Source organism: Lagopus muta, chromosome Z (assembly GCF_023343835.1).
Source record: "Lagopus muta isolate bLagMut1 chromosome Z, bLagMut1 primary, whole genome shotgun sequence".
Lineage (NCBI taxonomy): Eukaryota > Metazoa > Chordata > Aves > Galliformes > Phasianidae > Lagopus > Lagopus muta.
In genome coordinates, this window is record NC_064472.1 from 63,115,063 (window position 1) to 63,135,745 (window position 20,683).

Below are 20,683 nucleotides of genomic sequence, written 5' to 3' on the forward strand. Positions count from 1 at the left end.
AGGCCTCCCTTCTTTAAAAGTACTTTTTGAACAAAATGTCCGGCTGTTTTCCACAGCTATTAAGCTGCTGAGAGGTTTGGTGGAGTTAGTTCTGTTGTACCAAGAGACAAAAACTTGTGCCTGTGTGCAGACAGCCTCCCCACAGAAGGTGTCTCTGGCAGCCAGGCTGGCACATCTTTGGGAATCCGTGGTGTACCAAGAAGCCTAAGGACCAAACATGGGAAACAAGGTCATAAATCTCACTTCACTGTTTTATCTTTGAGAGTTCCTGGCAAGACCAGGGAGCTGCAAAGTGATGGAGTGCATGGTCCCTGACCAAAGGCCTATCTGCATTGGAGCATCCGACAGTGCTCTTGCAGACTGGTGTTTGGTGATAGTAATTTGACACCACCACACCAGGCTTGGTTTTGTTCCTCACTGGTCTGATTCAACCTACCCTAACTTTAGCCACCTAAAAATTACCAGTCTAAGTTCCCACTTTTAAGTCACAGGTAGGGCAGAAGCAGAGATGCCTCTGAAAAACTGTATGATGGCATCCATTGCCCTCTCCAGTGATAAATCCTGATTGCTTTTAAGAGCATACACTTGGGTTTAATACTTAGCTTCACATCCCTGGAATGGGTTAAAATGGGAAAGAATAACATAGCTCCTGAGAATCTGAATCCATGTGGCTTCCAGATGAGTTTTTTAAATCCTTCAGTCTCAAACATGATTTCTGCCCTGTAGTTTGCTATTGCCTCCTTCTGTACTTCTTTTTTTTTTTTTTTTTCTTTTTTTCTTTTTTAATATATATATATATATGTAAGCAGGGGTAACTTGAACTAGCTGGTTGAACATTTCTGGAAGGTTTATCCCTGCCCTCCCTTGTTTGTTAAATGGGCTCTCTCATTCTTTGTCTGCACTGATTCATTCATTTAAAGCAACATATGAAGAAACCATTGCATAGATGAATCAACACCAGCAATAGCATATGCTGCTTTTAAATTCAGCTGTGAGGTTGTAACTAAGATATTAATGTATATACTTTCTAGGGATGACTAGATTCCTTTTCCTAAGAGCTTTCAGGAATGAATCTAGAAGCTCCTAATTTAGGATTGTGAAAATTCAGGTAGTAATGGCAGTATATGGGGATTTTTTGTACGCTTTCTGTAAATGTATATAATTTCATATGCTGGTTTGGAGATAAGGAAGGTACCCAGTTTCAGATAGACCAGATTTTTGCAGACAGCATTACTGTCCGGGTTAGCAAAGCCCATCTAAGTTCCACCTCAGGCTTGCACCATACACCTACCTTAATTCTCACCCAACTTGGTATCTGTCCTTCTTCACTCACCATGGGTACCATGTCAAAACAATCATACCACTTCTTGTTGCAAGCTGAGGAACAGCTGAGGTTTAAAAATATGAATGTTGCAACTCACGCCTTTTCACCTTCATGAAGTGTCCACATTGTCTCAGCTGAGCCTCCAAAGAGCGGCTGCCTCCAAAGTTGCCATATAATTTCATCACTCAAATGTAGGTGTAATTTATTTTTCATATTTTAATGAGTCTAACAGCAGTGGTATAAGTATGTTTGCTATATTTTCAGAGTTGTGGGTTATTTGGTGTTGAAAATGATAAGCATCTTGTGTAGCTATGAATAGAAAAACTGAGAAATGCTTCTTATGATAACGCTAGTACAATCCCTGCTCTGCTGTTTCATATTTTAAGTGCTGAACTGAACCAAAATACTATCTTTGAGAATTACCCTAGACTCATCCCTCCATGATTTTTTCTGTTCCTGCTTCTGGGTCCTTAGTGAATTCTGGGCCAAAAGTAAAGCAGTGGCAGTGACAAAGGTAACTGTGGTAGCCACTTATGGACAACTTTTCAGATGCATACAGCCGTTCTTGTCTGTTGCCTGATACTCTTGCATTTTTCTCAGTGGATCACCATATTCTTGAACATCTTGATGGGTTTTGTCAGCCATGGAGGAGATGTGGACAAGATTAGCACCGGGGAAGTGTTGAAATGTAGCAAGTAATGAGCTATCTTCTCCAGCAAGCATTTATTTTTAGTGCTTAACTTTCAATTAATGTTTATATTTTCAGTTATATTTTATCATTCAGTATCTTGAGGTGGTTTGAGCAAAATATATGAATATATATAATTTACAAGAAATATAGGCTTGTATTGTGCCTTTGTAATTCTCTTCAGCTTCAGTATCTATAAGCTACGAGCGGACAAACCTTTGGGGTATTCTTTACTACATAGTAGCTGATGGCTTCATTAATACTGGCTATTTGAATCTTCTGGGTCTAATGTTTATGTTTTCCCAGGTGAAAACGCCATAGTGTTCTCCACCAGACATAAGCACAATGACATATCACTGCAGTGCATGCTGTCTCTTAGCTTCTCTCTACATGTGCTTGCATGTTGAAAATTTAGAAATGCTGCTGTATAAATTGCTACCTTGTTTACCCAATACAAGTGTTTTCCTGCATCCCTTGTTTGCTTGAAACTTATTAACACGAAAGTTATCATTGGCTTGAAAGGGAGTTGTGGATGCACAAAGGATGCAGGGAGCAACTCCTCAGTAGTTTACAGGCTGCTGTGCATTAATGTCTTCTCAGCAAAGAAATGTAGCATTAGCAGTGACTTCCTAGTGAAAACACTGAGCGTGCTTATCACTTAAGACTTTAGGAAAAAGCGTCAGACTGTGTAATTGTATCTCATCTAACTTAGACACCTAACCAGTAACATTTGATGAGGCATGAGCCTCTCATTTAACTATTTTTGATCATGAAGTACCAAACAACGCAAAACTGAAAGGTGAACAGCCATGTTTTAGTATCACAGCTACACAAGAAATCACGAGTTTTCATGAGGTTCTGTTCTGATTTTGTTTCCTTATCTCTAAAGCATTTTCACTGTGGAAGTATCTTTCCATGCAGTTACTGAGGCTTCCTTTCACCAACCAAAACAGTCCGTAGCCTTCTACACTGTGAAAGGCAAGCTCTGTGGAGAAACATGGGCTTTCCGCTTGCCCAGCAAATTCGAAGAAATTTCATCCAAGCCATAAAAGCCTTTTATGTTATTGTGTTTGTGTAATCAAAGCAATTAGGGATAGGAACCTCGGTAATGAAGAGGTCTCTCTGTCCTCCGTTTTACTCTCTCTCTCTGTAATTTGTAGGGATTTAAGAGTTATTTTCTCAAGGCTCAGCTGTGTCTCTCTAAACCAGCACAGTCTACGCATCATGTGAGATTCAACTTAATGGGGATAGCATTTGAACGTTTAAGATTTACTTTTCACATAGCAAGGAGTAATGTATGTCCCTAGGGACGTGGACTCTTGCAAATAAGTCTGATACCAAGGATAAAAAATCAACATGGTACCAGTACATCAGACTCCGTACTACAGTGGGTTTTTTAGCTTTTGTCATTTGTATTTTATTTTGCAGGAGAGGAGTTGGGGAATCTCAGATCACATGGGGGATTTTAGAAGTATATCACTCAACAATCATTTTATAAAGTCTAACTTCAAAATGCACTATGATTTATTACAAAAATATATTTTCTTCTGTTTGCCGACATGGTTGTTCCACTTTGTGATAAGTTAAACTAAGCAGTTAATTTGTTGCACTGCCTAGCTGCATGAATTCATCCAGTGTACGTACGTACCTGTGCAGCATTACTTTGGGTTTTGTATTTGAATTTGCAGTATTGATTATTATTTTTGTATTTTACTTTGCCTCTGTTATTGGAATTGTAGTAAACATAATTTATACGTATGATTTTACAACTGTTTTGCAACTGAAAAGTCTCCTTTAAATTGTAAAGTTTTATTGATGGATACTCATTAAAATGGTATAAGAATTATATTAACAATTGTTTTGTGTTTTGATGCTCTCTGTACATAAATATATGTCTATTTATCTGTTTAATGGTGCTTGTGTCTTGCAATTTTGGATACATTTTAGAATAAAGTTTCATTTTACAAGAAGTAGTTGTATTTTCAAAAGCTGTGTCAAAGAAACACCACTTTTCTCCAGAAGTAACTGGGGCTATGGGAGAAACATATGACTCTCCAAAACATGTATAACTTCAGGCACCGGTGTGTTTGTTTCAAGACAATGGAAGCACAAAACCTACAAAGACGCACAGCTGTATGTTCCAGTCAGTTTACTGCAGTAACTGATGTCAGTATTTAAAACATTACCCAAAAGAGTCAGGAGGCATATCATAGCCCTGCTGATTCCATTGGTAAGAAGAGATCTGTGAACATGCTAATGATGTCACCATTACACATAAGGCTGTAGTTTTCCAAAGAACTCCGCAGCTCTCTGGTCTTGCATAAATCTGCTTAAACATTGACAGAATTTTGGTAGGCACCTAAAAAACAGTTCTAGATTATAGGCTTCTGTGAAATTTTGGTACTAAATCAGACTCCTTTGTCCTACAGCATTTCACAGAATAAGGTCTCACTTGGCTGAGGATCATATCTACAGCAGCTGCATTAGTTGAACTGTCTGCTACTGTACAATTGAGTAATATTTCTTGCTAGCTCTAATGGCTTTATTTTACAGAAGATTTATTCACATGTAATATCGAGCTCATCTTTTATTAACAAAATGCCTTACCTCTCCTGGCACAGTTCCCTTACAGTGTCCTGTTCATCACGGCACCCGCTAAATGTACTGCTGTGCCACACAAAGCCTTTAACATTGTGTTGCTTTCATTATAAATACTTGTTACTAGGATGGAATAATCTAATATCCATTGTTAGGCTTTTTTTCTTTCTTTCTTTCTTTTTTTTCCTTTTAAAACTATTTAAAACAATACTGCACCTGTTTCCTTGGTTGTTTTTACTGTTTCAGTTCAGGCCTCAAGCCATAAAGTGAGAATCATTTATAAAACCACATTAGCAAATAACTTCTGAAGGAAAGCCAATGTCTTAGGTGGTTGAGTAAACCTTTGGAGTTGAGCTCCCTCTAGTTCACCATCAGTTCTCATTTCAGAAGACTACTTTCACTGAAGGCTAGCTCAGCAATCTACGGGTTTGGATGTAAGGCATCTTCCATCTGCCCATGACCATTTGTTCCCTTTGCCACAAATGGGCATCAGTAAAGAACTTCTTCACTGTGGGCTTGAGAGAGTTGTGGAACAGGCTGCCAAGAGAGGTTGAGGAGTCTCCTTCTCTGGAGATAGTCAAGACACATCTGGCCAAATGGCTCTTGCTGTAGGGAACCTGCTTTAGCAGACGTTTGAACTCCCAGGTCCAGAGGTCCCATCCAAACCCTACAGTTCTTTGATTCTGTGAAAGAGAAATAGGCCCCTTTACACATGCCTCCCAGAGGCTGCCTTCACCTGCTAGGTAGTCCCGCCAGCTTCTTCTAGCAGTGCTGGTATGGCTGCTGTGCTGCATAAGGCAATTTTCTGCTGGAAAACTGAATGTCTGCCACAGATCTCTGTGAACTTGGGCTGGTAACTTCATTTCTGAATCCTTTCATCTGTGAAGGAGAATGACATTGATCTATCAGGTGCTTTCTGAGGCTAAATTCACTGACAGCTGTGAAAAAGGTATTCTGATGTGCAAGAAGCTAAAGAAGTACCCGGGGCTGCAACGAAAGGATCTGCTGAAGCTGCAAGATGGACACGACAGACATTTGAGTTAGTTCAGCAGACGGCGAGAGGAGAGGTGCAGGAGGGCGGGGGAAAGTCCGCTTAGCAGAACTAAAGCTGGTCTAGGAAAAGGAGGCTGCATCGAGGCTGTGAGGCCGTCACCTCACTCCCCGTGGCTGCCAAGTGGAGAAGGCAGCAGCAGCCATTTGTGGCAGTCATTCGGCTGCTGGATGCCCACTGCTCCTGCTGGGCAGCTCCTACCTCCGACAGACCGCCGTCACACGACACGTTCCGCAGAAATCACGCGTCACCTGCAGCTCCGAAGTGCCCTTCCCAAGTACTAGCTTCTCTTACCCCAACAGAAATGAGAGAAGTTGCCATTTCTGTTTCTCTAACACTGCTGCGCAGCTAGGGGAGGTCGGCTGACCACTCGCCCAAGCACGCACTCCACACTTCTACAGTTTTCGGTTTCCCCTTTACCTGCCTGTGAACTAGCAGTCCTACCGCTCTCATCTCACAGCGGACAGCAGACAGGAGGACCGCGCACCTGCCCACAGCCCGCCCCGCCGACAGAGGGCGATTCCCTCTCAGACGCGGGCGCTGAGGCGGGACGGGTCCGCCCAGCCCGGCAGAGAACGGGGAGGCCGCGGCGGGCAGGTGTCGGCGGACACTGCCGCGGGCAGCGGCATGGAGCGGAGCGGGGCGGCGGGAGGATGGGTGCCCATGTGCCAACGCGTCCTGCCGGCCCACGCCAACCACCGCGGGGAGCTGAGCGCCGGGCAGCTCCTCAAGTGGATGGACGCCACCGCCTGCCTGGCAGGTAGAGGGGCCGGGCAGCGCGGCGGGGCGAATGTCCGGAGCCCCTCACACGCACCGCGCCCGGCAGTGGTGGGCGGCTTTCTGCTCCCAGGGGCTGCGTGAGGCCCGTGGGTTTGCGCTTCGAGGGGCCTGGTGGGTCCGGGAGGGAGCTGCGAGGGTGGGGAGCGCAAAAAAAAAAAAGAGGGCAGTGGAGGGAAAGTCAGGGATGGAGCAGTGAGAAGTACTGGAGGATGGAAAAGAGAACCCCGGGTAAGAAAAGCCATCCACTTCAGAGACTTTTATCATCTCTCTGATGGCTTCTGGAGATGATTTGCCAACAGCCATCTACACTCGTGCACACGAAGCCTCGTGGAGAGCAGCATGATGTGGGAGCGTGTGCTCTCATGGCATTGCTGTGCTGGGCTGAGTGCTGGCGTGCACTGTGCTGGAGCAGCTGTACATACAGGCTGGACCAGGCTTTGCACACTGGTGTAGCTGTAGGTATCCCTGTTCCTTGTGGGGGAGGTGGACGAGGTGACCATTAAAGGCCCGTTCCCACTCAGACGACTCTATGATTCTATAACCCTTCAGATGGAGAAAGCAGTGGGATGCAGGAGCAGCAGCCGGCACACTTCTCAGGGCCACTGCAAGTTTGCTGAGTGGTGTGATATTGCACGAAGGAATTGCTTTGTCTTCAGCCTTTTGGTTATTTCGCTCTTAAAAATGCTTTTTTTGAAAGGCTCCTCACCACAGAAAGCCCCTAAGTCCTAGCTCTGCAGCAGAGTTGGTCCTTGCTCCCTGGGCTACAAGTTAATCTGCGATCTTAATCAGCTGCAGACTGACTACAGAGCTTCCTTTCAGCCCACCTTAACTGTTTTTCTTTGGTTTGTCTTAGAACAGCAGCAGTCAGTCATGCCACTCATCCCTTCGCACACAGAGGGTTTGAAACACTTGAATCCTGTGTCACAGCGTGCTAAACATGACAGATAGGATTTTTTTTAGCTGTAGCATCTTTTCCCAATGCTAGTGCCAACTGCATTTGCCAGCACCAGTGTCACACCCGTGTCCTGTGTCCTACTGCTTCAGACTTGACCCAACTGGCCTCTTGCTCCACTTTTGAGTTTACAAGATATCGCTGTCATTTTCATTATCTTCTATTAAAACTCCAGCTTCATAGTCGATAGGGACCTCTTACCCTGAGTGGATCATTGTGTTCTTCATGAGTGCCTTCATGTGTTTCACAATCATGTTTTAAAAGGGAATTTCTCAGGTACTATGATAACGCATGCACTATCTTCTGTCTTACCCCTGCAAGCTTATTCTTGCACAGATCACTAAAAATATTGTTAGGTTTCTTGTGAGTGAGACCCCCTACCTCTTGGCAGAGCAATACCATCAGCATTTTTAGCCTTTGTCGGTCAGGAAACTTTTTGGAGGTGGGGTTTCTGGTGTTTGCACAGCCCCCGAGGTGCTGGAGATTGAGCCAGTGACATTAAACTCTAGTGCTGTTGTCCAATAAATGGTAAATCACAATAACTTGCTTTTAAAAGAATAACTATTGAACTGTCGAATATTAACAGTATAGACGTTGCCCTTTTTTATAGTTAACTTTCCTGATTAATTCTATTAATATAGATGTTATTTTTCGTAACTGTGTCTTAGAGAGATGGAGAGCATAGTACAGATTTTGCTAATAGTATTTTGCAATTGTTATACAAAGTAAATACTTTCTTTAATGTTTGAATCTTGATTGCATTTTTTTTATATATAGTTCCTGCATTTTACTGCAACACTGAAGGCATGCACATACCTGCTTGCCACTGCTGCTACCATGCTATCAAGGCAGTAAATCATTTTCCTTTGTCTTGGAATTCTCACGTAACAAAGTTTTTATGCAGATTTAACATTGCCACGATTCAAAGCATCCTAGTTTTGAGGTGATTGCTGGGAGTGCTATAGACCTACTAATACTTTTTGTCCTGGAACATGCTTGTTAGCTATCTTGTATCAGTGTCCATTTTTAGCAGAAGACTTTAAGCAGAACTTTCAAACTCAGGAGAATCATTATAATAGTCCAAACTCATCTCTTGATACTACCCTTATTTCATGGTAAGTATTTCTCTTATTTAGCTCCTTCTTTTTCAAAAGAGTTTACTGCATATTTGCCTTGGGATGATCAGAAGACAAACTGGGTGTGTTTCATCTCTGTCTTTGATGCACATGTATGAGTATATAGGTGAATGGCTTGCTGCTAGAGCAGTGTAGTAACTCTGTGTCCTGTGTCTCTTTTGAAGCTGAGAAACATGCTGGTGTGTCTTGTGTGACAGCATCTATGGATGACATACAGTTTGAAGAGGCTGCCAGGTACAGAAACGGCTAGCAATCATCGAATGTTTTCACTTTAGAATTTCTAATTTGGCAGAGATAAAATGAGGCATTGTAAAATCATGGTAAAATGGGCCAGTATACTCTCTAAAGTTACAGGGTTCAGTCTCCAGAATGCTTTTTTCTGTCTGTGATAGCCTGACACTACTAGAAACAAATCAATTTCTAAAGTCCAAAATAACCTGTACTTATTTGACCTGCAAACATCGATACCGGGTGAGAAACCAGTGGCCTAGTGATCTACTGCAGTTTATGTGAATGCTACGCAATATTACTTATCTCACTAAATAAGGAATACACACCTATGATTTTTTTCTATCATTTGTATCACTAATCCTTTTTCTCACCATCTTTCAATCAGCTCTTCCTAAAAAAATCTTCTAATAATCTTCTGATAGCAAAACAAATGTTCTGCATTTGTGATTATTTTCACGATTTTCCAAGGAAAAAAAAGATACTGTAGGAGGAAATGGCACGTTTTTTTCCTAAACTTTATCTTGCTGTGAACTTACAGTCATTACTTGTAGTTAATGCTGTAATGAACCATTTATGTAAAAGCCATGGTTTGTTAACAATTAAATAGGCAAAACTATGTGCGGAAGTTAGTCATATTACAGAACATGAGCTACTGCAGCAGCAAGACACAAACAAAAGAAGAAAAATGGTCTGTGAACTTCTCATTTGTGTGTTTGCATCTTACAAACTAGAAATTAATGAGTACATAAGTGACGGCACAGATGGGGTAGAACTGCTTACCTGCCTATGTACATGCAGGGGTGATCATGATAGGAAGCCAAGAAACACTGCCTGTCAGATGTACAGCTGATGTTAGTTGAAAACAGAACATGAGTGTAAAATAAGCATCCACTCACACTGCTAAACAACAGGTTTTCAGACTAGTGGCTTCAAAGATGAGAACCTGAAGCAGTAGTATAGTGGGTGAATATGATCATGTTGAAATCACAGTTTGTTCTTCATCTGTTGTACAAGAAGCTTTAAAATGTTTGTCTTAATTGTATTTGTTTTGTTGGTTTTAAACTTTTCCTTAGGAAAAAAATGTCTGTTCATGAAAACTGTAATCACAAGTGAATCCTGCAAGACTTGGTCCTGCAAGTGAAGTCAAGGCAATGTTTTTCTTTCTGCCACAGTATTTCAGACTTCAGTAGGTTCAGATTTGTTTCTGAAAGCAGACCCAAGCTTCTAAAGAAGATACTGTCCTTCCCAATTTATTTCTAACTATTTTTCTTGTTCTACTCCCAGTTACAGTGCCAGTTTTTCATTATTAAGTTATGCACAAGCCTAGTAACAGTGAAGTCATGTCAGTAATTATTCTTCAGACTCAGGTCAGCCCTTATATTTCCAAAACTTTACCAGATTATGCAAACATTTTGAGTAGGAGAGCTCTTGTATTTTATAAATTTTAAGTTGCACGCTGTAAATTTTATTCACCTAACTCAAGATTGCCAGATGTTCTGTAGGGATTAACTCTTCTGTGCTTATATCTTGTCAATTGGCATGGAAACACAACTTCTCATTGTGCATCCATATATTGCTAAAGTCAGCTTTATGCCATGATAACAAATAAATCCTTCTTCCTTGTCTTTTAAAATGCAGCAGCTCAGTAAGAAAATCTGACTTTAAATGACATTTCACTTTCACTAATACTCTGAGTTGTTCTGATAGATTTCAGACTCCTCCTGCCAGTTACAAGAGAAAGTGTGATGTTCTATGACTTCTGCCCAAGCTAATCAGCTGTCTTGTCTTAGATAAATTGGTTTTTCCGAAGACAGAATACATGATATAGTGTAAAAAATTCCATTTTGAAACAGCTCTGGAAAGTACATAGAAAGACATTTCTTGATCATGCTGCGCTACAATCTCCATTCTGACATCTTTATTTTCTGATATGGCCATGGACCCCAGAGGACATGCTTCTGCAATGAAATGTGAGTTCAGGTAGACAGACTGGAGTACCAGGGGAGATGTAAGTCAGTCAGGCAGTATAATGTCTCTGAAATCCAAACCTGTCTTGTTACAAGTCTAGCTCCTCAGGTTGAGTGAGATCACATTCAACTTTATTATATACTTCCCTCAAGTTCTGCACTTCGTCTAACATCAACAGACCCAGTCCTACCTCTCCAGCCTCTGTTGTGCAATATTCTCAAAAAGAGGAAGAAGAGTCACCAGGGAGGTATTACTAGCAAAGGTCAGAAACAATCTTTTGTGGAGAATAGTGAAGTACTCTTTGGGGTAGAGACTAACACAGTCCCTGCTAGGTAGGGGACCTTGGGGACAATCTGGTGATGTTCACAGGTACTGTGATGTTGTCCACAACTCTCTGAACTCAATCTCTTTAGAGGAAAGCATGATACTTGCCAATAGTGTGTGCCATAGTCAAGTTTATCTACTGAATTTATCTTTTCTGACCTTGTGCTTCTCATTACCTTTATTACTATATTACTGTAATCCTCTTGGGAGTTTGTGATAGACACAGAATCTTCAGGGGAAGAAGGACCATCAGGGTTCAACTCCTAGCTCCAAAAGAGGAAAGTCCAAAACCCTGTGGCTGAGAGTGCTGTCCAAACACTTCTTGAACTCTGGCAGCTCAGGGCCGTGCCCACTGCCCTGTGGAGCTGTGCCATGCCCACCGCCCTCTGGTGCAGACCCTTTCCTTCCCCCACACAGCTCCATCCGTTCCCTCGGGCCCTGTCGCTGTCAGAGAGCAGAGCTCAGTGCTGCCCTCCACTCCCTGTGAGGAGCTGCAGCCACCATCAGGCTTCCCCTCAGCTCCTCTGCTCTGTGCTGAGCAAACCCATTCACCTTTCCCTGCAGACCCTTCTCCACGTTCGCAGCCCTCCCTTGGGCACCCTCTGACAGCTCCGCGTCCTTCTCACATCGCCAGCCCGCACGCGGTGCTGGAGGTGAGGCCGCACTACGCAGAGCACAGTGGCAGAATCCCTGCCCTCGCAGCGCTGGGCCCGATGCACCCCAGGCTGGATGGCCCTCTGGGCTCCAGGGCACGCCGCCGGCTCGCATTCACCTTGCTGCCACCAGACGCCCCAGATCATTTTCTGCACAGCTGCTCTTAGCCACTCGTTCCCCAATCTGTACATATGCACTGTGTCAGGTGCAGAATTCATCGCTTCTTCTGTTAAACTTCTAACTGGTGATTGCCTGGAATTATGTTAATGTTTGTGCATAGTAGAAAAGTTTCTACATATCTTGAAAAGCTATGTGTCTGCAAAAGGTCCTAAATCATACCTCTAACCACTTTTTTTCCTGTCTATGCAAAGGTTCCCACTTGCATTCTTGAAATGTGAACAAGAAAGAGAAAATTTGTATGCAGTTCATTCTTCTTGTCTGGTGCTGTAAAGGAACAGGTTTCTTATTTTCCATTTTAGTGTTTGAAAACAACTTGCTTGAAATTCTGGGAGTAAGAGAAGTAGTTTAATGAAAGGCATACCTTTACATATCAAAACACTATTCATTAAATTAGAAAGAAACAATAAATATATATACTTTAAATAAACTGGGATCATACTGTGCCAAGTTGCAAATTTTTGTCAAGTTCCATCTGGATGAAGCTTGCTGCACTCTGGATCTGATCCTTAGCAGCTTTAAGTCAGTCTGATTTCCGTGAAATCAGTGGCCTTTTATTTTAGCTGTGGTTCTCACCATGTATATCAATAAGGTGCTCAATAATAACGGCTCTTATTGAGCCTCTTAAGGAGGCTGCCCTCTTTCAACTTTGCCTAGTAGCAGGATATTAAAAATAAGAGTCAGTCTTAGTATATAAGAAGCATTTTACAAGTTCCGTAAGGAAAGTATATGTTTTCATAGCCAATTGATTTTATGTAGATGAAAATATATTATTCTGCTTAGATATTCCGTGTAGACAAATGAAAAAGAGCAGTAGTTGTTCAGAAGCATGCTGCTAGGACAGAAGGGGCCTGCTGCAGCCCTGCACGCCCACAACACAGAAAGTGAACTCCTTTCACATCCTTCAGAAACTTAAATGAGTTGGGAATGGAGCACAGACGAAATAATTGCTAGTGTTTGTGTGTGTGTATGCTAGAGAATGTGTATAGAACATGTCCCATGCCGTTTTGCAGTTAGATATGCTCAGTAACTTGGTGTAACTTTTGTGGCAAGATATGCCTTTGAGCAAAAGCAGAATCTAGTATTAAGGACTTGGGTGCTGAGCATACCAAGGATACTGATTGATAAGTTTACGCAGTTTTCTGAGTGACTGAAATCATTATTGAGCATGATGTTGAGTGTGATTGAAGCCTGACTTACAAATAATTGCGCTTAACCTTTTTCACTGCATTTGCGGTGCCCAGTAGAAGGTACAAACTGATCACAGCTAGTGACAGTTTCATCCAGAGATTTTCTTCTCTACTATTATGGATACCTATAGAGGAAGGGACTTGTAAGCCATTATTAACCATAAGAAGATTTTACTCTTCTTAACAGAGTTGGACAAGTTATTACCATCAAAGCAAAGGTGAACAGAGCATTCAAAACCAGCATGGAGGTAAGAGCTTACCACTTGTATTACCACGTAATGATGCTTCAGGTACAGAGAAGAGAGATGGGAGGAGGGATACAAGAGCCTAGCCTTACTAGTTTCAGAAGGTGCTTTCTACATATCTAAAAAAATCAGCACTGCTTAATCAAACTCTAGTTTCATAATGACTACTATAATTCCGTGTTGGCTGTTAAATAATCCATGTCAAAGTAGAAACTAAGCCCTGAAGACTTAGAATATTTGGCAGATATTATGGACAGGATGGTATAGATGGTGTTAGTCCAGTCCTAAGCTATTAGCCTCAAAGGGGTCTGGATCAAAGCCAGGGTCTACTGAATACGTGGAGTTGTAAATGTATTTGAAACTTGTGATATGGGAGTATTTTTCTCAGTGGAGTGCATGTTGTTCATATTGTAACAATGCATTGTCCAATCATTTGAAATGAGAATTCAGGCTAAGGGATACTTTTTTCTGACTTCTGCCCAAGCCCAGTTTTTCTTAATATCAATGGGAATTATGCATATTCTAGAAGAATAATTTAAAACACAGTTTAAAAATAAAACATCAGAAAGTTTGATGCACATCAGGCCTTTTTCAGAGGTTCAAATGAATTTCTTCAAGTGTTCTGCATGTTTATAAAGATTTAATTTTTCATACATGTAGTAGATTTGAATGAGGACTCCAAATGATATACAGGTAATCAGATATCCACAAACTAAATGTCTGTCCTGCTTTTTGTTTCACCCTGTAACTTATAGGAAGCATCCATATACTAAAAACTTTTCAGGTGTCAGAGAATACTGATATTCTTAAATGTTCGGAGCTCTATCAGTGATAGCAGATCAGTCTTTTTACTTTTGTTCTTCCTTTAGGTTTAAGAGGCAGGATGTGATTAATTTGATACACAGTGTGTTGCTTTATCTCAATTCAACTGACAGTGGTGTAATTACTTTTTTTGTCCCCTTGTCTTACTACCTCCTTCCCTGTAGGTTGGCATCAACGTTACAGTGCAGGATGTTTTGACTAATGTTGAAAAAATTGTGAGTGTGGCATATGCAACATATGTAGTCAAGCCAGTTGGTCCTGAAAAGGTATTCTTTTTGTTTTGTTCTGTGGTTGAAGTTGGGACCAGGTTTCTCTGAGATATTCCAAATTTTATATTGTGAAACATGGGAAAACACAGATAAGAGCTTATTCTGTTTAATAGTAGAAAAGCAGCATAAAGTCTTGACAATAAAGAAAGTGCTTTTTCCACAACTACAACGTCTGAAATTCTTAGCTTTTTATGATTTTTTCCACTTTTTGTTGCCCATTTACTAGTAGTAGAACTGGTGCCATTATAAGGGCTCAGTGTTGACAGACGTACGCATGGAAGAAATATTCCTTTGAGTCTGCACCATCTCTCTCCTTTTCAGAAATTGATTTACATACATGAGAGGGATTGGGGGAGTTCATGTATTTTTTTTTTCTTTTTCATTCTTCACCTCTTTTGAAGAGATTGTTCAACGTCACCACTATTCAGATAGAAGAAATTTTTTAAGCTGTCTTCCAGTGTAAATTAATTATTAAGCATTAATGTAAAATAGCATTCATGCCACTGTTGTTTATTCTCCTCAGTGTCTAGCCCCCTGGACGTGTTCAGTAGTCAGTCATGGTACTGTTCAGCCTGTTTCCCATTGCTGTGCTCAGCAGCCACAGTTCTTCTAATATTTTCCTGTGAGAGAGGCTGTATACTCATCAGATCTTCTTAATGAACTCCTTTGTATGTAGTCTTCTTTATAACACAAATTGCTAGAATCATATTTCATTTCTGATTTTCTTGTCTCTTAATGCGTTATAAAAATGCATCTGCCTTTTAAAATATTGACTGGAGATTGGTAGAGAGTAGTCACAGAATCATGGAATCACAGAATCACAGGATGACTTAGGTTGGAACGGACCTAAAGCCCACCCAGTTCCAACCACTGCCATTGGCATCTTTGCCACCCACCTGATCGCACAGGACCCCAGCTATTTCTTTTCTTTTTTGCAACAATACATGACAACTTGCTGAAGAAACAGTTCAGAGCACTTATACCAAAACTAAAGCTCAGTTTACCTCTGAAAGATTAACAGCTAAATTGGTTAATCTGAGGGCACTAAAATGTTATGAAGTAAAGATTGTTTATTAAACATTTGATATCATAGCCATGGCATTAACCAATTTACCTTTTGCCCAAATTTCCAGGAGGATTATTTCAGGATTAAGTTGGTGATGATTAACTACGACTAGGTTTAAGACAGGACTGCCAGAGAGAATTTAAGACTTCAGTTCTAATTCCATTGGAAATTAAGGTCTTGGGGAAATTAAAGAACATTCTTTTCAAACCCTTTTTTCCTGAGCAATTGTTGCCAAAGCTGTGCAGAGAGCAACAGCATACATTCACCATCTTTCAGCTGAGACATTTGGAAAAAGTGAGGAAGCTCTCAAGTAAGATCAGAGATGAGACAAGAAAACTAAAAAAGCATTTTGAGTAAAGACTCTTAAGATTGAGAAATAATGGCAGCACTACCGTGTGATGCAGAATATTGGTATTGTCTGTGTTACAGAGCCTGTGCATTCTTTTTAGGTTTCTGGAGCCTGATATTGTAAATAAATCACACAAGTAATATATATTAAGGTCTTTTTTTTTTTTTTAAATGTACTTGTTTGTATGCTTGTTTATTTAAACTGCATGTGTTATCATAGATAAGTACATGTAAAAGTTAAAAGAATGTCATTGGGTTTTGACAAATGACTCTGAAAAGATAATGCAGTATCCCTTGAACTTTAGCTCTGTTCTTGTTTGTATTAATCAGACGTGTCATCTTCGACAATTGATAACGAAAGATTATGGAAAATGCTGATGGTATTTTGAGTTCGAAGTGCACAGTATGATTGTAGAATCAAGAGCCTTTTTTTTATTATTTTTTTTTTAATTTGTATAGGTTGAATTAGAACCTGTAAAGCTTCTGTCTGCAGAAGACCATCTGGAGCATGCCCTGGCTACTGAAAGGAAAAGAATCCGACTGGGCTATCAAGAAGTTTTTCAGAACCTAATGCAGGAGAGTAATAAAGAAGGTGACTACTGTGGTCAGTACAGAACATGGAATAAATAACTAAACAACTTATAGAGCAGTTCAAACATCTGAATATAGCTTCATGAGGTGGTGGTGTCAGATTGTAAAGAGTGTGCCAGATTTGTGATGCTGTGTTGGATAGTTGCACTAATTTAATAGTATTGCTTTCAGAAATTCCAGATTTAAAATGCAAAGGACCAAAGGCTAAGCACATGTTGAATAGGTGTGAAATGCAGATCTTCTTATAGATTATGTGTAAGGTTTAACAGTTTGTGCAGAACTTTGCAATACAGTAATAAGGTCCTATAGGACTAGTTATAAGGTAATAAAAAGGATAAAGTCTATTCATGGCTATGACTGTGGAAGAAAGCACTGAGAACTGTGTTCCTGCTGAGAGATATTTCCAACATGCAGACATTTCTTCATTATGTGATTGTTAACAGGTTAAAAAAAAATTAAACTCCTCAGCACCAAGCTAGAAAATTTCAGACAAGAAACAAGTTGATATTTATTTCTGGTAGAAATATCTTTTCTTAAAGGCAGCTGTACTCCAAAGTTGCTGTAAAAGGCCATGAAGTAAATTACTAACAAATTTTTAAGAAATCTGCTCATATTTTGAAATTCTAAACTGTAACTACATAAAAACAATGGTCAGCATGTATCTTTATCAAGTTATAGTCTTCATTTAATAAGATCGTATAGAGACTAATACAGAAAAAAAAAAGTGTTTGTGTCTTGATAATTGCCTCATAGAAAGTGACTCAATCCCATGAAAGACAGATCAGAGATGCTGTTTTTGCCTTGCCTTGCCTAGAAATTTCCTGGAAGGGCCTTATAATGGTAAGCACAAATTCACCTACTTCAGGAGGCAGAGTGAGCATAACAGGAGAAACAGAGAAGAAAATACTGCATTAGATGCTTCCATGTAGCATATTCAGAAAGTGACGTTTGTTTTCTGAGTTGGTGTTGTGAAACAACTTAAGCAGTTCCAAAGTTCAGGTTAGTCAAATGTGTCCGTGCAGTTACATAATCATAAAGCCAGTTAATTAGGGCAAAATTCAAAAGTACAGTTCAGGTCAAGTAGCAAGTATTATGGATGTGCACTTAGTAAATTACTGACATCGTCTCATGCCTAAAAGCATTCTTTAAAAATGTAACTGAAAAAGCAAAGTGACTAGTCACTTGAAAGTGGAATTGGAAATGCTTGAGTAACAGAAGGTTGTTATTAATTCAGATAAGTATTTGTATTCTTATTTTATGCCTTCTATATTTCTAATAATGAAAAATTTGTAGGCAGCAGGTTATGAACTAATCATGCAATACTCCAACTTAATTAGACACATTTGCACAGATGCCTATCATACATGGTGGTCAAAGTCTGTGGAAAGCATTTGAACAAGTAATAAATAGTTTTAACAATATCCATTAGAAGTTATGCATAGCAACCATGAATAATGCAAGCACAGACTCTGACAGTTGGCTGCATGTGTTCTCAACTAACCAAGCCTCACAGTTATTGCTTCTGATGCAGCATCTTCAGAGAAGATAGCCTGGGAAGGAAGGATCGCAGCATCATAGTCACATACCTAGGGCTGCACCATCCACCACCTCTGGCTAGCATGGTAGAACAGAACAAATCATCACTGTCTTTCTGCCCTTGAGAAGAACAGAGGTTTTCCCCTGTATTCCTTTTTCATTTTTCCTTTTGAGTGTATCTGAGGCAAATGGCACACTTCAGTAACTGGGAATATTTTCCTTTTGGCTATCAGAGGTAATAGCTGAAATAATTCATGATACATTCATGATATATTTCAGAAACTTTTGAAGAGGAAGATGCAATTTCAGCTGACCTTACTCATGTACAAAGTATTGAGCTTGTCCAACCTCCTCATGCAAACCATCATGGAAACACTTTTGGTGGTCAGATCATGGCTTGGATGGAGACAGTGGCAAGTATTTCAGCAAGGTACTTTCTTCATCATAGTCTTTGTATATGTTTCTAAGTGGATGTATTCCTCCAATTTGATATTTAGGGTTTCAGTGGGATTTATTACGTGAAAAAAGCAGATCCAAATCTTCTTGCCTTTTCTTCTTAAGATTGCAGGAGGTCTTTAAGCAGTTTATGTGGTACATTTACCACAGCATGCCACACTACTGTTGGAGTCATGTTTTGTTCACTCTTTTACACATGCAGGCCCGAAGGCGAAAGAGGCTGTATTTGCCTGAAATTCCCTGCAGAAAGTCAGCATTAGGAATAGGAACAGAATCCCACCCTCCTTTTGGTTGGTGCAGTGTTTTAAAAGCAGTGGCAGTCGTTAAGTCATAATAAAACTAATACAGGCTCATTATCAGTGGATAGCCAAAAATAGAGAGACTTCTTATGGTGGTCTTAAATGAGACTTAAATGGTGGTCTGCAAATCCTTATACCAGAGGAAGGAATAAGTCAGGGACGAAGAATCAGAAGAACCACGTTCTTTTTTATTGATGATGAATGATGAATGGATGTTTAACCTCCACAAGTCGCCTAGCCTTTCAGCCCCTTTGAGTCCCACATCCTGTGGGTTCTGATATTTTTAGTGTAATTTGCTTTGACATGTTGAGATAGTAAGTACAAAATATTTTTGTGACACTGTCTAGCTTTGCTTGTCATTATGGCCTGGGCATATTGTCATTAAATTCTTCTTGTCTGAATTTGAACTGTTTATCTTCCTCCCTGTTCTTGGACAATATACAGAGCTTCTTTGTAAGCAACACTTGAATTGCAGTTTCAATTCTTCTTGCATACCAAGTGACCTATTTCACTGCAGGGATGTTAGATTTGTTTTTGTTTTTTAACTTTAATAATTAAATTACTTTCCCATTCATTATTCATGTGTTTCTGACTTGGAGACAGTAGTTGTACTGATAGGAATCTATGAAGGCATTACTCTGAAAGTAATGTCTTGTATTTCGTTATGTTGGCCCATGTCACCAGAGACAGAGGTTGGTGGTATGGCAGTAGATGTTGAATCTTCCTGTCAATACTGTTACATTTTGTTTCTGTGCGACAGACAGGCAGCAGAGGAGCATCTGACATGGAAGTGCATATGAAGTAAAAGTGTGTAAGTGAGTTCCTCCATGTGGAAAAAAATGACTCCCACTGACATTTATTGACATTTTCTGAGCATTTATTGAAACCAGCCGGTGGATTTGAGCACAGTGTGGGGGGTGGGGGGTGCCTTTCAGCAGTGGTGACAGCAACATGAAGGTCAGACCATGTACCAGATGCTTATGCAGATTGTTCTGAGTGCTGCATGCACTCACTGTTGAAAATGCATGTTGACTATGTTGAGAAATGGTGTTTTGTAACTGAGAATTTTCTCTATCAAGTAGTGTTGTTGTACTGTTTGTATCTGTTGTAGTTTCCCTGGAAATAAATAGGAGACACTATTTTTGGAGCAACCTACATGCTTTCCTTAGTTAGAACTGCTTGTTTTATTAACATGAGAATGCACTGACCTTACCTACTGTTGTGTAATTTCATTGGCTTCAAAGGCTTCAGATTTGTACCAGAATTTGACCCAAAATGCTTACTTGTTTTCATTTGGTAAGTTTGACCTACTGAGAATCATAAAGTGAAGGGAAACATCAGCAAAGCAAGTACTGAAAATATTTTCATTGGAATAATTAATGTCAGACATGCTTTGTCGTGTTGAAAATTTCAAGATTAATAACTGATGACAAAGGATGGTTGAAAGCAGTGATACTGTAATTTCTGCTTGAGAAGCAGCTAGTTTTCCTATAAACCTTTTCTGAGGCCACTTGTAATTAGATGTGACCTTTGAAGGTGCCAGTTAGGAGTTGCTGTGGCCACAGATTTTGACAGAGAAATGGAGCAGGAGGACTAACACTTGAAAAAGTAAATCTGTAGGGACTTTTGAAAGGTTACTTACCTTCTCCTCCCTCTTTTTTGCCTGGATGATAGATGAAAATCTTACAGATAGTAGTAAAGCCATCCAAATATTAGTTTGAGCCAGATTAGTCACTTTTATGTCTTAAACTTCCAGAAGTATTCAGGCCATAGCTTTCCTAGAAAAACAGCATATTTAGGCTGAATTTCTGTTTATTGCTTTTTTTGTTATCTGTAATACTGTATTTGCAGCCTTATTGTGAACTTTCTAAATGAGATAACTATTGAATGTTTTAAATCAGAAGATCAAGTTATTCTTAATGAAATTACAAAGTCATTTGAATGTCTTAGCCTATTAAAAAGATGTACCAGTCAGTTA

General features: G+C 40.2%; 1 protein-coding gene across 4 annotated transcripts in view; it reads left to right on the plus strand.

Annotated features, from left to right (window-relative positions):
- The first annotated feature begins 6,222 nt into the window (after nt 1-6,222).
- ACOT12 (acyl-CoA thioesterase 12) overlaps nt 6,223-20,683 on the plus strand; it is a 31,266-nt gene continuing 16,805 nt past the window's right edge. Inside the window, exons 1-6 of one of the 4 annotated variants that reach the window (XM_048931226.1) lie at nt 6,223-6,421; nt 8,694-8,763; nt 13,261-13,321; nt 14,305-14,406; nt 16,283-16,427; nt 18,230-18,380. In XM_048931226.1, the coding sequence (XP_048787183.1) occupies nt 6,289-6,421; nt 8,694-8,763; nt 13,261-13,321; nt 14,305-14,406; nt 16,283-16,427; nt 18,230-18,380 (662 nt within the window). In that variant the 5' untranslated portion in view covers nt 6,223-6,288. Of the gene's footprint in view, nt 6,422-6,595; nt 8,509-8,693; nt 8,764-13,260; nt 13,322-14,304; nt 14,407-16,282; nt 16,428-18,229; nt 18,381-20,683 lie in introns of those variants that run through there. The other 3 variants (XM_048931227.1, XM_048931229.1, XM_048931228.1) reach the window with 3 other exon arrangements.